The sequence below is a fragment of the Trachemys scripta genome, chromosome 11 (assembly GCF_013100865.1).
Source record: "Trachemys scripta elegans isolate TJP31775 chromosome 11, CAS_Tse_1.0, whole genome shotgun sequence".
Classification (NCBI taxonomy): domain Eukaryota; kingdom Metazoa; phylum Chordata; order Testudines; family Emydidae; genus Trachemys; species Trachemys scripta.
The window spans coordinates 57,145,884-57,162,365 of record NC_048308.1 but is presented as its reverse complement, the minus strand read 5'-3'; the positions used below and the strand labels follow the sequence as shown (position 1 = coordinate 57,162,365).

At 43.5% G+C, this 16,482-nt stretch overlaps 1 protein-coding gene across 1 annotated transcript; it reads left to right on the top strand.

The window, feature by feature from the left end:
• The first annotated feature begins 1,308 nt into the window (after positions 1-1,308).
• SUMO1 (small ubiquitin like modifier 1) lies at positions 1,309-15,571 on the top strand. The gene is made up of 5 exons (XM_034786126.1): positions 1,309-1,461; positions 9,082-9,156; positions 10,503-10,580; positions 13,759-13,830; positions 14,705-15,571. Exons 1-5 carry the CDS (start codon positions 1,450-1,452, stop codon positions 14,771-14,773), a joined length of 306 nt encoding a protein of 101 aa, XP_034642017.1. The 5' UTR covers positions 1,309-1,449; the 3' UTR covers positions 14,774-15,571.
• The last annotated feature ends 911 nt before the right edge of the window (positions 15,572-16,482 follow it).

Genomic DNA, 16,482 nt, shown 5'->3' with positions numbered 1-16,482 from the left:
GGTCAGAATGAAACTTTTCTTGTGGATGCTTTATTCAGCAATTGCTTACTTCTTGCACCTGTCTCTGAAGCAGCTGGTACTGGCTGCTGTGGGAGACAGAATACAAGACTAGATGGACTTCTGGTCATTTATGTCAATTCCTATGTTAATTAACAAGAGCTATGAAAGGCAACCTATTTAGAGACAAACTGTCTTGTCTGTCTTGATCTTGGTGTTAGAGTTCTTCTGTTCCTGCTGGTTTTTTTCATTGGTTAAATTAATCATGTTAGTGACATTTTCATTGAACTCAATTGCCATGTAAAACAGATGAATAACCTTCTAGTGGGAAATAAGCGGCAAGAGTTTTTTTTTTAAATATTATATATAATATATATATATATGTATATGAGTGCCACATTTATTATAAACCAAGTTACTTTGAGAGAAACAGCCTTGAAATGATGTCCTGCAGGAAGTTTGATGTAAGCTAGTGAGTGTATCAGATCAGTTTGGGCTGTTCCCTAGATCCCTGCAAATCTGCAGATACCTGCTTTATATCTGCTGACCATGTTTGTGGATCAGACGTGGATACAAATTTGTGATCTGTGCATGGCTCTTCTGCCCCCTGTGCCTTGATAGGATGTAGCTGTAGGGATTTGGGCCTTCATCCTGCACATACTGGTGCCAAGTTGTACCTGTATGATGGGCCTGCTGCTCCCGAGTACAGCTACGCCTGGTTCCAAGTCCTTCAGGTGATGGTGTTACTGCTTTGCTGTAAGGGTGCACAAGTCAGCACAGGACCAACTTGCCTGAATACAGGTGCGGGTGTAGGCTGACCAGATGTCCCGATTTTATGGAGACAGTCCTGAAATTTGAGGCTTTTTCTTATATAGAAGCCTATTACCTCCCACCCCATCCTGATTTTTCACACTTGCTGTCTGGTCACCCTAACCTAAGGCAACTTTGACCGAACTTTGCCCTGTAGGCCTGCCACTTTGTGGGCCCAGGGCCTGTGGTGAATGGGGGTGCGCGTTTGGAGCCTGTGTTCCAACTCGGAGCTGGCTCCGCAGAGGCTAGTGGGGAGATGGGTGCGGTACCCCGCTGGTCCCTGCAGCCGGGCTCCGAGGCCCGGCCGCGGGGCTGTGGGTTTAGTTTCCCGAGGCTGAACTTGGCTCAGAGCGGAAAAACCCGGCACGGCTGACAAGGCCAGAAACCACTGTCCGCCCGGCTAGGGGCAGAGCGCAGCAGCGCCCCGCCGCCCCCCGGAGCTGCCGCCGCCGCCTGCTCCCCGCAGGGCTGCCCCGGGAAGGACGGACGGAGGGAGGGAGGGAGGCTGCCACGCCGGGCGGGCGGGAAGTGAGCTCAGCGCACAGGAAATCCCGCCCGCCTGGCCTGTGTTGTGCTGCCGAGGGGCAGAGAAAGGAGCCTAGCGACCGAGCGGGGCTGGCGCCGGAGACCACGGGCAAAGCCATGTCTGACCAGGTAGGGGCCCCCCGCGGCCGGCTGGCCGGGCTCAGCGGCCCGCGGCGGAGGGCGCGAGGCTCCGGAGCCAGGCCGGCGGCCTCCCCGCCGCTTCTCCATAGCCCGCAATGGAGACTGGAGGAGGGGGGGGGGGGCAAGAGGCGCCGGGGTAGGGGGGCCCTGCAGGCCCTTGAGCGGCGGGGGTTGGCCCCGTCCAGTGCCCGGGCGCAGCCCCCCCACCCCGCGCCTCCTCAGCGGGGCTCCGCCTCGCACCCCCCGGGAGAAGGGCCCGGACAGCGGCCCCCCCACACTCCGCGATGCCCCCACACTCCACTGCTCCCTCTGCAGCTGGGGCTGGGGGGTCCCCTCCCGTGACTACTTGGCCCGGCCACCCACCCTGCCTAGGCCCCAGGTCCTACAATGGAAGCCTTCCTTGGCCTGCTTTAAGGGGGATCGTTCGCTGGTGCCCCCGGCTCTGGCCTGCCCCATGACCCCCCGGCTCGGGGCCGGAGGAGGGAGAGGCAGCCCCAGGGTTTGCAACCTGGCTCGGATCTGACAGCAGGAGACGAGGCTGATAGCTGCAGCCAGGGTTTAAGCTTCTTTCCTGTTTAGGCCTATCCTCATGTTGGGGTGTTTGTTTAGTGCCCCTAATTCAGATCACATCCTGGCTACGTTATTTCATTCCCAAGATTTGTTCAGGAAATATTAATGACGTTCATTAAATTGTAGTGTGTGTGGATTGTGAGTGTATATATTCTGTCTTTAGATGACACTCTCAACTAGTATTGGCATGAAAAATGTGAATTTTTCATAGAAGTTTTTTGAAACCTAACAGCAATGTGTGGTGTGTTGTTTTTTTTTTTTTTTTTTTAATTTGGAAATGCTCTAGAATGCTTCTGTAGTGTTGAGAAATCAAGCACTGTTGGTATATGAGAATCAGTAAGTAAAACTGGCTAGAAGGGAAAGTGAAAATTGGGCCATGACATATCCCCAGTATGGACCCCATTACATCTATTAATGTAGGTAAGGTTTAAGAAATCCCTAGTGTGGACAGGAAAAGTCACTATTTACACTGGTGGACTTTAACCCTGAGTTCAAGCAGAAGTAGACTTAACTAGCGCAAATAATGGCATTGCCTGTTGCTGCTAAGGGTTTACACTAGTGAAGCTCTGCAGGTGTCTGGCAACCGATGGCTGTCATCAGAATAAGTCCCCCAACAAGTAGACAAGGCTTAAATAAAATGCAGAAAGTAAACTAGCAGTATAAATGGAGGAGGGGGAGAGGAAACTTTGGACCAGATCCTGCAGACCTTTGCTCACATAATTGCTCTTATTGATGTAAGTAGTGCTCTTTGTCATAAATTGAACTACTTGCCTGGGTAAGGACTATTCAAGTTGTTAATAGTTTGCAGTATAATGCCCTTTTTCTAAGAACTCTTTCCATTTGACTCCAATGTGATGCTAGTAATAGAGATAAGGAGAAGTTGTTCAATGAGGTGACCGTGTTCCATAATAACTAATCAGATTCCAACTAAATCTGTTCAGAATAGCAGTCCTGGGATAAGATCCGAGCCAGGTTGCAAACCTCTCATGGATCAGTAACTTGTTGTAAGACAGGAAACAAAGGATAGGAATAAATGGTCTGTTTTCAGAATGGAGAGAGGTAAATAATGTGGTTGTCCAAGGATCTGTACTGATACCAGTGCTGTTCAACATATTCATAAATGACCTGGAAAAAGGGGTTAGCACTGCAGTGACAAAGTTTTATGCAGATGACATAAAATTACTCATGATAGTTCAATCCAAAGCAGACTGTGTAGAGTTACAAAGGGATCTCATGAAACTGGGTGATTGGGCAAGAAAATGGCAAACAAAATTCAGTGTTGATAAATGCAAAGTAATGCACATTGGAAAATATAATCCCAACAATACTATAAAATGATGGGATCTAAATTAGCTGGTAGCACTCAAGAAAGAGATCTTGAAGTCATTGTGGCTAGTTCTCTGACAACACCGGTTGAATGTGTAGCAGAAGTCAAAAAAGCTAACAGAATGTTAGGAACCATTAGGAAAGCATAGATAATAAACAGTAAATGTCATAATCCCACAACATAAATCACTGGTACACCTACACTGTGAATGCCGCATGCAATTCTGGTCATCCCATCTCAAAAAAGATATATTAGAATTGGAAAACATACCGAGAAAGGCAACAAAAATGATTGGGAATGTGGAACAGCTTCCATATCAGGAGAGATTAAAAAGTCAGGGACTGTTCAGCTTGGAAAAGAGATGACTAAGGGGGAGTATGATGGAGGTCTATAAAATCATGAATGGTTCAGGAAAAAATGAATATGGAAGTATTATTTACCCCGTCCCATAACACAAAAACCAGGGGTCACCCCATGAAATTAACAGGCAGCAGGTTTAAAACAAACAACACACAATGCACAGTCAACCTGGGGAACTTGTGGCCAGGGGCTGTGGCAAAGGCCAAAAGTATAATTGGGTTCAAAAATGAATTAGGTAAGTTCATGGAGGATAGGTCCATGAATGGGTATTAGCCAAGATGGTCAGGATTATTCATAGATTCTAGGACTGGAAGTGACCTCGAGCGGTCATCTAGTCCAGTCCCCTGCCCTCATAGCAGGACCAAATACTGTCTAGGATGCAACCCCACGGTGTGGGTGTCCCTCACCCTCTGACTGCCAGATGCTGGGACTGGACAATGGGATGCACTTATCAATGATTGCCCTGTTTTGTTCATCTCCTCTGAAGCAGGGGTTCTTAAACTGGGGGTTGGGACCCCTCAGGGCGGTCGCAAGGTTATTACATGGGGGGTCGCGAGCTCTCAGACCTCCACCCCAAACCCCGCTTGCCTCCAGTATTTATAATGGTATTAAATATATAAAAAAGTGTTTTTAATGTATAAGGTGGGTCACACTCGGAGGCTTGCTGTGTGAAAGGGGTCACTAGTATAAAAGTCTGAGAACATCTGTAGCATCTGGCATTGGCCACTGTCGAAAGCTAGGATACTGTGCTAGGTGGACCATTGCTCTGACCCAATATGGCCATTCTTATGTTGAATTAAGCCACATATCTCTTACAAAAAGCAGCCTTCAATAAGTAATCCTTTGTTATGCCTCAAATCTGCAAAGATTTATGCATATGCTTAGCGTTATGCACTTTGAGTAATCTCATTGACTTGAGTGGGAGCTCTTGTGACCCATAAAGTGTAGCATGCATGTAAGCTCTTGAAGATAAGGGCCTTATAGTGAAACAAACATGTAAACACACGCTTAACTTTTACTTCCACAGTTAGTTCCATTGAAGTCAATGACTAGTTGACTAGAGTTAAACATTCATAAATGATAGTGGGAATGGGATCTAAGGTGATACTAGTGCTCATCTTTCTATGCAAATAAATTTTCTTGGAGTTAGCCATGTTGCATGGAAAAACTACAGATTCTTTTTCTCCTATCTTGTGCTGGAAATAGTTGTTTCAGAGGACATTGTCCTCCAGGGATATAATCATTTGTTGTTGATGGCAATTACAGCTGTTTTAATATAAACAGTGAACATAAGAACAGCCATACTGGGTCAGACCAAAGGTCCATCTAGCCCAGTATCCTGTCTTCCGACAATGGGCAATGCCAGGTGCCCCAGAGGGAATGAACAGAAAAGGTAATCAGTTGATCCATCCCCTGTCGCCCATTCCCAAAGTGGGATATAATCAGTTTAGTTTTCATTAGGATGAGATAAAAAAAATCTTAGTGATAATAAAGAAAAAAAGGAGGGGGATACAAAAAGCTCATGGGTCCTAGGTAACAATCCCAGAATATGGGGAACAGACAAAGTCACAGTAGGGGTAAGTGTCTAGATTGGTTTAATAAAGGGGGAAATTGTAGAATCTAATAAAGCAAATTTAACTTCTAATTAAATATAGAAGAATGAATCAGCATAATATTGGCTTCATGTAGCATTTCTTTTAGCTAAAATATTGCAAACTGTTAGGAGAATAGGCAGAATACATAAATTAGCACCACTTGTTTGCTAAATGTCAGCACTAATGGTTTGTGTACGAATCATCTTATAATCATGATTCTAAAATCTTATTGCGTATTATGTTCTTGAAAATTGAAGCTCAAAATCTATAAAAAATTAGGTAACTAATTTATTGTTATAAGCAAATTACAATGCAGCATTTGGAGTGTTTTGTTTTGTGGTTCCGTTAGTTGCAGTAATAAATACTTGGCCCTTTCAGCACCTTTCATCCAAGGACTTCAAAGTGTTTTACAAGCACTAATTAATTAAACCTCATGACATAAGTGTGAGATAGGTATTGGAGAACATGTTTTATGCTGCTTTCTGTAAAACAGTGGCTGTAGGAACTTTTTATGGCCCTAATGAAAAGTCAGACTCTGATTCAGAAGCGGTTTTATTTAAAAATTTTCTTTTTAACCGCTAAGTAAAAAAAACTTTATTTTCCTAGTATGATAGTAAATACCAGTCTTTTAACTGCATGTTAAGTGGTAGGGATTTGCACATGATCTGTTTATGAAATGTTTAATTTAAAAATGAGTGATTGTAACTTAGTTGCCATCAAGTCTACCTAACTCTGTGCATTTGTTCTTTAACTTCTTCTGGTGGCTTTCCCATCCACCCATATTTTTTTTTTCCTTAAACCTGCAATAGGGGGATCTCTTTCAGTTTTGCCTGCCCTTGTTTGGAGCCAGATTACTGGGATTTTACTTTTTAAACTTCAGTTGTTGGCAATGCCATTCTTGACTCTAACCCATTTCAGTCCCTCTCCCCCTTCCCCTCCCCTCCCCCTCCCAAAAAAACAAATTCCAGCTCTGCTTTTGCTCCAGTTTGGTGTATAGTGGGGTTACCTAAGGCCTTAATCTTCATCTTTGAGACATACTGATATTTTGATCCCAGTAATTCCCTTTTTATCTTCCTACTATCCCCCTTTCTCATTGCATTTGGCTTGCACTGCCTGAGTTTCGTGGAATTGAGGACAGGAATCAAGCCCCCTATGGGTCATTGCTTTCCACTCATATCCAACCAAGGAGGGCTGTCATAGTAGTGATGCTCTGCTTTAGACTCAAGAGCATGAACTCTGTGATACCCCACACAAGCTCAGAAACTCTGGTGAGGACAGCTAGATGGATAGAACAATGACAAGAGTTAGTCGGAATCCTCTGCATGGTAGTGAAGTCTTCTCTTATGAGGACAGCAGGCTGGCTTGCAAATTGGTTCTCTTGCATAGTGAACAGAGATGGTGACTACATACACTTAGAATTTAAATACCCCTTGTAGTGATGGATTTCGCATGTGTTAGCAAAGCAAATGACTAATCAGCATGAAGTTATGTTATACTTCAGTGGGTGTGCAGAAATTAGTCTCTCTCCTCTTTTGGAGAATTATTCTATCCAGTGCGCAAATGCTAAAAATGTTCTTTTTGCAAACCCTTTCTATAGTCACAGGAGAGCAATCGGCCATTAGATGAAAGAGGTCCATGATCTAGGTCTCCAGAAAATGTCTGTTTTTTGGTCCTTTTCTAGCCAAGAATGTGATCCAAACTATCCTCTCACTTCTACAAGTGGTCTCTTGAGATTTGGGTTGAGGCATGTTAATATGGCAGGACAGTGGAGGGGGAATGGCAGGGAGGGTGTAAGTCTTTATTGTGAAGAAGAAATTCTGGCATTGGGGAGCTATAACAGCTTTGATGATCTTGCCTATCTTGCTGGGCAACGGGATGCTGAAGAAAGGTGATTGAAACATGGCCTGTAGTTTGGTGAGATCCTCCTCTCTGAAGACTTTTTTTAAAGATTTCTCTATCCAGCATCTGCTTGAATTTATGCAGTGATTAGAGGTTAGGTGTAACCTTGTTCAATGCCATAATACACCAAAATGTACAAAACTGTAAGTCTAACCCAAAATATGCAATGACAGGTAGGATGGGGATAGATGTAACCAAATCTTTGACTTGTGTCTAATCTATCAGTAATTAATATGAAAGCTCTTCTGTTTAATGCTCTCAGTTCATGTATTATTCAGCGTATTTCACTCCTGTAGAAGACCTTATTGCTCAAGAGTTCATACATCAAACTTGCCTATAAAATGTATCCTGATCTAGTTAAGGTAGACATTACAATTCTTAACCATAACATATTTATACAGTAGTTTTAAAATTATAAAAGTTACTTAGATACTTAGTCCCACACAGTGTTTTATAAAATGGTTTATATCTAAGGCAACGTTTTAGTCACAGGTATTTTTAGTAAAAGTCACGGACCAGTCATGGGCAGTAAACAAATTCACGCCTGTGACCTGTCCATGACTTTTACTAAAATACCAGTGAATAAAACTTGGGGGGGGAGGGGGACTTCCCGGGGGCCCCGCTGGTGCTGGGGGAGGGCGACCCGGCTGCTTGGAGGGCGGGCGTGGGCGGCAGTATGCAGCCCAGGACCCCCGCTGGTGCTGGGGAGCGGGGGGAGGTTGGTGGGGCCGGGAGGCTCTCTACCTGGCTCCGTGCCTCCCCCCGCAGGCAGCAGCAGAGTTTGGATGTGGGAGGGTGCAGGGGGTCGGGGCATGGGACGGGGTGAGGCGGGCTCTGCGTGGTGCTTACCTGAGTGGCTCCCCAGAAGCGGCGACAGCAGCAGAATTTGGGTGTGGGAGGGGGTAGGGGCACCAGATAGGGTGGTGCTTACCCGGGGATCTCCCCAGAAGCAGCGACATCCCCTTCACTCAGCTGCTAGGCAGAGGTGTGGCCAGGCAGCTCTGCGGGCTGCCTCCACCTGCAGGCACCGCCCCTGCAGCTTCCATTGGCCGTAGTTTCCAGCCAATGAGAGCTGCAAAGCCAGTGCTCTGGACGAAGGCAGCCTGCAGAGCTTCCTGGCCATGCTTCTGCCTAGCAGCTGAGTGAGGGGGATATCACTGCTTCTGGGGAGAGCACCAGGTAAGCGCCACCCCGTCTGGTGCCCCTACCCCCTCCCACACCCAAACTCTGCTGCTGGGGTGGGAGGGTGTGGGGGCCCAAGAGACTGCCCCAGCAGCAGCCTGGCACAGGGGCTGCCTGAGCTGCCCCTGAGCCAGGCGACCCGCCGCTGCAGAAGTCACGGAAAGTCACGGAATCCGTGACCTCTGTGACAAACTCGCAGCCTTACTTATAACAAACATACCATGACACAAGCTATTAATTGGGGATGCTGTTTACACATGGGAGTGAGGGGTCTGCTCATTCTTTGAAAGTGGTAGTGACTTGTGGTGCATCTTTACACACTGATGCTATTACACACAACAAAATCTGTTTACTTCTGCCGCTATTCTACCATATAGGACAGAGTAAGACCTAGTACTGCTTTCTCCATATTTCTATTTTTGAGCTTATTTCAATGGAGTTAAACTGGTGTAAAATTGCTTTCTTTGTTTTTATATCTATCTTCTAATTCATCCCTTCTCTCATCTGTTCCTCTTTCAAAGATGCTGTTAGTCACTGGTGTAGTGCTGAATCACTGGTGTAGTGCTGAATCACTGGTGTAGTGCTGATTCATTGTAGTAAGGGAGAAGTTGTTGTACTGTCCAATGAAAGTTAAGTGGGATTTATCAATATCCCTGTGGAATGTTTTTATTTCAGGAAGCAAAACCTTCAGCTGAGGACTTGGGAGATAAGAAAGAGGGAGAATACATTAAACTCAAAGTCATTGGGCAGGTGAGTTCTTTTACATAATCAGTTACTGGTGGATATTTCCTAGTTGTCCATATATATAGCTTGCAGATGGATCCTTTCTCTTAATTACACACATGAACAGTTGAATTCTGGTACCCTAACAATTCTTTGGTCTGGAGTTTTCCCCCCCAAATTACCCTCCTATTTACCAGTTGCCAATGGTGGTTCTCAGTACAGCTCTAGGTGTCTCAAAATATTAATTGTTATCCTTTCAACTCCTTTGTGAGTGAATGGATTAGTAGTATCCCTGTGTTACAGATGAGGGATTGATGAACAGAGAGACGAAGTGACTTGCTTGCGGTCATACCGGAAGTCTGTAACAGCTGGTTTTAGATAGCCTGAGTCCCTATCCAGCATTAAGCAAAATACCATCTTTCCTCCTAGACAGGAATGGGATGAAGGTGCCATTGGTTGTTTACTTAACAATTTGTGGAGGGGAGCCCAATTCAGACTGTAGCCATCAACTTCTCTTTGGAGATAAAGGCTATAATTTTCAGTAGTGCAGGGAATGAACTTCAAGGCCTTCCTTCATGAGCTGAAGTAATTCTGTGTAGAACCACAGAGTACTGCGGGAGCTACTGGTTCACTTGCACTCTTAACATTAGGAATGTTAATACTTTATTAGCCTGGCAATTTGGTGCTGGTTGGAATCTGAGGACCAAATTCAGTCTAGGCATAAGATGGTGCAATTCCAATTAGATATTGTAATCACTTAGATAAGGGCTGAATGTGGCCCAGTGACACAGAAGCTATTTCAAACACTTGCATTTCTAATCATTTTGTCACCTCTTGCAGTAATGTATCTTTTTGTAGGAGGAGGGACAAGTCCTTTACAGCTTCACTTTAACTTACTATTGTATTGCTGAGACAGCATGTCTATAATGATAGACACTCTCTAATGAGCAGGATTTTATTATGTATTTTGAAGTGTGAGCTTAACTTGCCTCTTCTGGAACATGAGACCAGAGATTTGCTGTGTATGATGATATTTTTATTAGGCAGATAAGAGGATAAAGATGGAGAGACAGACTATTAATAATTTTTAAATTCAAAATGTCTTTAGCAAACCACAAACCATATCATACCATCTATTTTTAAGCAGAACTCCCTGTGGAAGTGAATGGTGAGTTCTGCTTAATGTGTTGTAATATGAATCTCTAGTAGGATAACTTATCAAACATTACTGTAAGCACATCAATGGTCCAGCTGTCCGGTAAAGCTGGTGTTGGATACACTTTGTAATAATAAAGTGTAAATATTAAAACCTGCTTCAAACAAAACAAATAGTTATTACAAAGAGGGGTAACTTCTTCCTGTTCTGTTCTTAGGACAGCAGTGAAATTCACTTCAAGGTGAAAATGACAACACATCTCAAGAAACTCAAAGAATCATACTGTCAAAGACAGGTTTGTGAAACAATGGCACTGTCCTATTGCAAAAGCACTTTAACCTCTTCTTCCTCCCTTTCTCAAGTAAAGGGATCTGCTTGGACAGGTGAACTCATGTCAAATCTCTGTTCACCAGAGGGATAGGCCCAACAACCACAGAACAAGTACAGTGGACCTCCTAATTGAGTTTGACAGTCATTAGCATTTATGCTGGATTGCATGGTATGGACCTTGTCCTGTTATAATGTGTTCAAATTATTGGTTGAAATTACAAGGTAGCTGTTAAAAGCAAATGCTCCCTTTTTTTAATATGCTCATGCACGTACTTATGGGTACTGTAAAAGACGCTTTACCTCTTACAGCTCAAAGTGAAATGCACTTAGAATTGTGGAATACTTTCACTATTGTGTGGGAGCAGAATTAGACTTACAACTGCCAATACTGTTAATATGGTGGTAAATTGACAATATGTGACTACTAAATTCATTGTATTAACACTTTGGTAGAAGGGGTAAACAGTGAGGTGGCAAAGTTGGGGATGATACAAAATTACTCACGGTAATTAAGTCCAAAGCAGACTGCAGAGAGTTACAAAGGGATCTCACAAAACAGGGTGACTGGCAAGAAAATGGCAGATGAAATTCAGTGTTGATAAATGCAAAGTAATACACATTGGAAAACATAGTCACAGTGTTACATACAAAATGATGGGGTCTAAATTAGCTTTTAGCGTTCAAGAAAGAGATCTTGGAGTCATCGTGGATAATTGGGAAGCATTACTAGAGGACAGTGCAAGAAGGTCTTCCTTTCCTATGGATTTGCCTGCCTGGTTAACTTGCAAGCCATTTGTCTTTGAGGTACAATACACTATAGATTTTGGGTGCTTCAGAATAACTCCTCTTAAAAATGACACTGCAAGTTATTTAGTTTAGAAAAGTTTACTGTAAATGACAGTAGCTGTGTATGCAGACAATTTAATATGGATTTAATAACCTGGAACTACTTACCTTTTGCTGATGGCATAAAACAAGATGAGAGTATGGGTTTGGTTATCTGGTGTAGCTATATTGGCAAATTTAGAGAGCAGCAGTATTAACTGCACAATTAAGCTTGGGTCTTATTTTGCACTTGAAGTGGGAGTTGAACCTGTAATGTATGAAAGATACAGTACATCTGGCCCAAATTTTCAAGCAGATTATCAAATATATCTGTTAATTAGACTGAATTCTAATCACTTTAAATTGGCATTTAAAAGTTCTTATTCTGTCTCTTGGTGGTTGCTGTGGAGTGGTGTTTTTCCCCCCCCCCCCCCCTTTTCTAGCTTAACTCCAAACTACAGAATGTCAAAAACACATACATAGTGAGTGTTTGAGGTCTCTTTGGGGTAATGTATTTCTTTTTTTTTCTTTTAATGTTAGTATTATTCACCATAACTGATCCCATGTGTGCTGCAGGTAGCAGATGAATAACATTTATGTCAACTACTTCCATTCTTCAACATGGGGTGCAAAAGCCTTTTTGAATGGTTCAGGAATGAATACAACACGGCCTTCTAATGTATGCCCCCAGTAATTTCCTTGCATCCATAATTGTGGCTAACATGGTGCATAGGGAATGAATTTTGCTAATCTAAGTGTGTTTGGGGAGTTGGAGAAGATCTTTGACAAAGGACATTGTCACTTTGTTGAAGACTGGATCTTGGCAAAGCTGTTCAGTTGATTCAGGAATAAAATTGAACAGTGTAGTGAAAAAAAAACAGGATCTTCAACAAAGCAACGGGTGTTGAGGAGCCTGTTTTTTTAACCCAATCAGCTGGGTTAGGACTTCTGCCACTCAACTAGTAGAACAATTCATGGAGATTCTGGTCTGTGAGAAAATTCAGTAGGTTCAGGAGTGGCACTCTTGAACCAGTGGAATAGTTTCACAAAGAATATAGCACCTTTGACAAATCAATGGCTTCTGACAAATATCAAGGTCTTTGTGCATGGAGCTGTTGTATTGGAGACCTCTTCTTAGGCTTTTAGTGTTGTTTGTCATTACTGAAGCTTTTGAGCAATGGTTAGCTGATGAAAAGCCAAAAAGTCTGTTGAAAAGGAAAATATAGTTCTGACCAGCCCTACTTTAGGGGAGCAGTACATTGCCTATTGTCACGTGCCCCCACTTATGTCCCAACGTGGTCCTAATGGAAGAACAGCAGGTTTTTCTAGTACAAGCAGCATTTATGTTGTGTAGTAGATGAAGACCTTTGGCAAAGCAGTGGCTATGAAATACAACTTTGTGAAGCATCGCTGGATAGGTCTTCTGTGAAAGCCCTCGGTAAAATTCCTGAGCCAGCTGGACTCTTTCACAAAAATCTTGTTCTTAATTAAGTCAGACATTGCTGTGTCAGAGATCCTTTTTAATCTGAAAAAAACCTGGGAAATACATACACAAAACCACCGTGTTGTGTTTGTTAAAGCAGGCCCACACACATACCTAACCCAAATTCACAAAACCAGGAAAAGAAAAGTTAGTGTCTAACTGTTCATACCCTCTTTCTCCCCTCAGATACGTACCTAACCACTAGCACAACCACCATTCACCACAGACAAAGCATCACCATTTTCTCATCCCCATTAGAGATGCCAGCCTTCCAGCATCCCTTTTCCCAGACATGAGTGATTCCCCTGCCCCTCCAACTTGTGCAGAAAGGATAGTGGGGGAAGGAGTCTGGTCAGTTTGTGGTGATGCTGGGTGTGGGAGTGTTGAGAAAGGGGGTGCCGGAATACATATAATTGACAGAAACATTACCCAATTTCTGAGAACAAAAGTCGTATTACTGTCAATTTGCAAGTCCGAAAGAACCCAGCTTGACTTTCAGATACTAGGTAGAGTTTGCAGGGTGGAGAGGAGTCAAAAAAACAAACTCTTTTCTTGTAAACTGAACAGACTTCATGTGGTGGTGGTTGACGACAAATACACAACTACAGTCTGCTTTCAGAATAAAATTGTACTTCAAAGTTAAAATTCGCTTAACTATTTTAGTGCACTAGGTGCGGAATAAAATACACACAGCTTAGATGCCTGCACATCAGGGGCTAGTACCTAATCTTCAGTTTTCAAATTCTTTGCTTATATTGAAAATGTAATATTATTTGTGTATCAATTTTTAAAAGCTTACATGTGCTTTACTAAACATTTCTGTGGCTTGTTTTAGGGAGTTCCAATGAATTCGCTCAGGTTCCTCTTCGAGGGTCAGAGAATTACTGATAATCATACCCCCAAAGAGGTGAGTTTCTTTCCTTAATAGAAGGCAAGTGGCAGCTTAAACAATGCACCCTGGGACAACTATAAAAAATAGTCAGACTGTGCTTTGCATGTTAGGGATTTCACTGTGCAGTCAAAACCTCCGTTATCTGCTTGAAAACATTTTTTTTATACAAGTATATGTACTCATCTTTACCAGAGAGAGGTGGGAAAACACAAGTAGCTTGTTTTCTGTTTACCATCCATATCATGATTATACTTAACTGTTGCATAAATTTCTTCCTGGTATTGCAGAAGTTATAAAGACTGACCTTTTGGACTCAGGATGTGAATTATGCAGTGTTGATGTAATCATCTTTTGGTCTTAAACTTTCAGCTGTCTAGAATAACCCGCGTAAGGGGAGAATTGAAAACTTTAGATATCAGTTGTAGTTTCTGAGATGAAAGTCCTTTGTTATAACCAAGTAAGCTACATGATCTATAATTTGCATAGTCATTATGCCATTGGGACACAATTGCATGACAATCATGCAACAGCTGCACAAGAATAAAGTTAGAGACTTTTTTTTTAAGATAGCCAATGATTTTTTGAGATCTGGAAAAGGATTTGGACTCCTCACAGAATATTGCCAGTTCTGAACTAGATGTGCTGCAAAGATGAAACAAGTGACTTGGGGGGTGGGAGAGCGGACTAAATAAAGTTGTTAGTGTTGGCTAATAAGGCAGTGACAGAGGAGTATTTTTCCACCGCTTTGTCCTTTTGAGGAAATATGGCTGGGGAGAGGAAGAAAACCTTTAGCTCCCTTGCTTGTCCAGGAGCTGCTGTGCATTCAAAACATCTGATTTATAACAATTTTGTGTGTTTTTGTTTTTGTTTTTTTTCCCTGTTCTCACAGCTGGGGATGGAGGAGGAAGATGTGATTGAAGTTTATCAGGAACAGACAGGGGGTCACTCGACAGTTTAGATCCTTCCGTTTGTTTTTTCTTTCCCCTTAATCCTTTTTTATTTTTAAATAATAGTTCTTTTGTAATGTGGCGTTCAACACTGAACTGAAACTGGCACCCCATCTCTGGGAACTTATTTTCAAACATTTGGTATCTTGAATTCTCGTGCTCATTATACACTATAATTTCTGTTTTCATTGTGCTGAACTCTTGTGATCCAGCTGCAGCCCTGCTCCTTTTCCCCCTCCCCTTTAAAATACATGTACACACATGCATTTGTATGTTCACTAGGATCGTGCATTTCAGGCACGAAGGTTGTAAGATCTGCCAGGTGGGCAAGTGTTCCTAATGACTTCCAAATCAGCCCTGAAGTTTTGATGTGTGACTGTTTCACTCCTGGACTATAACTTTCAGTGGGAGATGAAGTTTTTCAGAGAACTAAACAATGGAGAAATTGTGTGTCCATAATTGAGAGCTGTTTTCCTTAAATTGTGCTGGGGGCCCAGGAAAGAAGATTGTCCAGTTGCAAATGAAAAAGATAGAACTGGTGTCATCTGTACTTTCCTCCAGAGATGGCTACACAGAAGACATAAAATTGAAAACCCTGTTGATTCTTAAATTTTGGCAGAAGAGCCCAGAAAAGTTCTTTCATATAGCAATTAATACACAGATATTCATGCAAGAATGTACACAGCAGACACTTGTAGTATTCTGACATTCTTGTTTGTACCTTTTGGCCTGGGACATGGGTTTTGAATGGACGTTGTCTGTACCAGCTTCATTAAAATAAACAAGAAAAACAATTTTATAAACATTAACAATTTGTATTTTCTTTTCAAATATTTGCAGATGAAAAAGCAAGAGATGTGCTTATTTAGTAAATATTGATCAGAGCCAGCAAATACTATACTCTTAGAATTCTAGTTTACAGAGTATATTTTATTGTTCCCTGCTTACTCCAAGTGTTGAATACTCATTGATTTTTATTTTTTTAATAGTAATGTGCATTCCTTTCTCTTGAAACTATCCGCTGTTTCTGGTACCTGTTGAATGATGATATGTACTTGGAGCTTCAGTTTGGATTCTAAAACGAGAGGTTAGATTGAAACCTGTAAATTGGAAGGGAGAGTTGGAAGGAAATAGTTTTTTTTAACCCTCCTGCCCCTCACCCCCCCCCCCCCAAAAGTTAACCTTTTCCCTCTAGATCAGGGATGGGCAAACTTTTTGGGCGAGGGCCACAACTGGGTGGGGAAATTGTATGCAGGGCAAGGGGTGGGGGGGGGGGTGTGCTGTAAGGGACTCAGGGCAAGGGATTGGTGCAGAGGAGGGGTGCAGGCTGTATGAGGGGGCTTAGGGAAGAGGGTTGGGGTGCAGGAGGGGGCTCGGCAAGGGTGCAGGAGGGGTGTGGACTGCAGGAGAGGGCTCAGGGCAGGGTTGGGGTGCAAGGTGCAGGCAGGGGGCTTAGGGCAGGGAGTTGGGGGGCGGGGTGCAGGCAGGGTTTGGGCTCCGGCCTGGCACCGCTTACCTAAAGCGGCTCTGGGATGGCGCCAGGGCAGGCTCCCTGCACGCCTGCCCTGTCCCCGGCCCCGCGCCGCTCCAGGAAACGCTGCGGCCCCTGTGGGGGAGGTGGACTCTGCGTGCGCTGCCCTTTTCGCACCTCCAGGGACCTCCCCCAAAGCTCCCATTGGCCGCAGTTCCCTGTTCCCGGCCAAAGGGAGCTGTGGGAGGC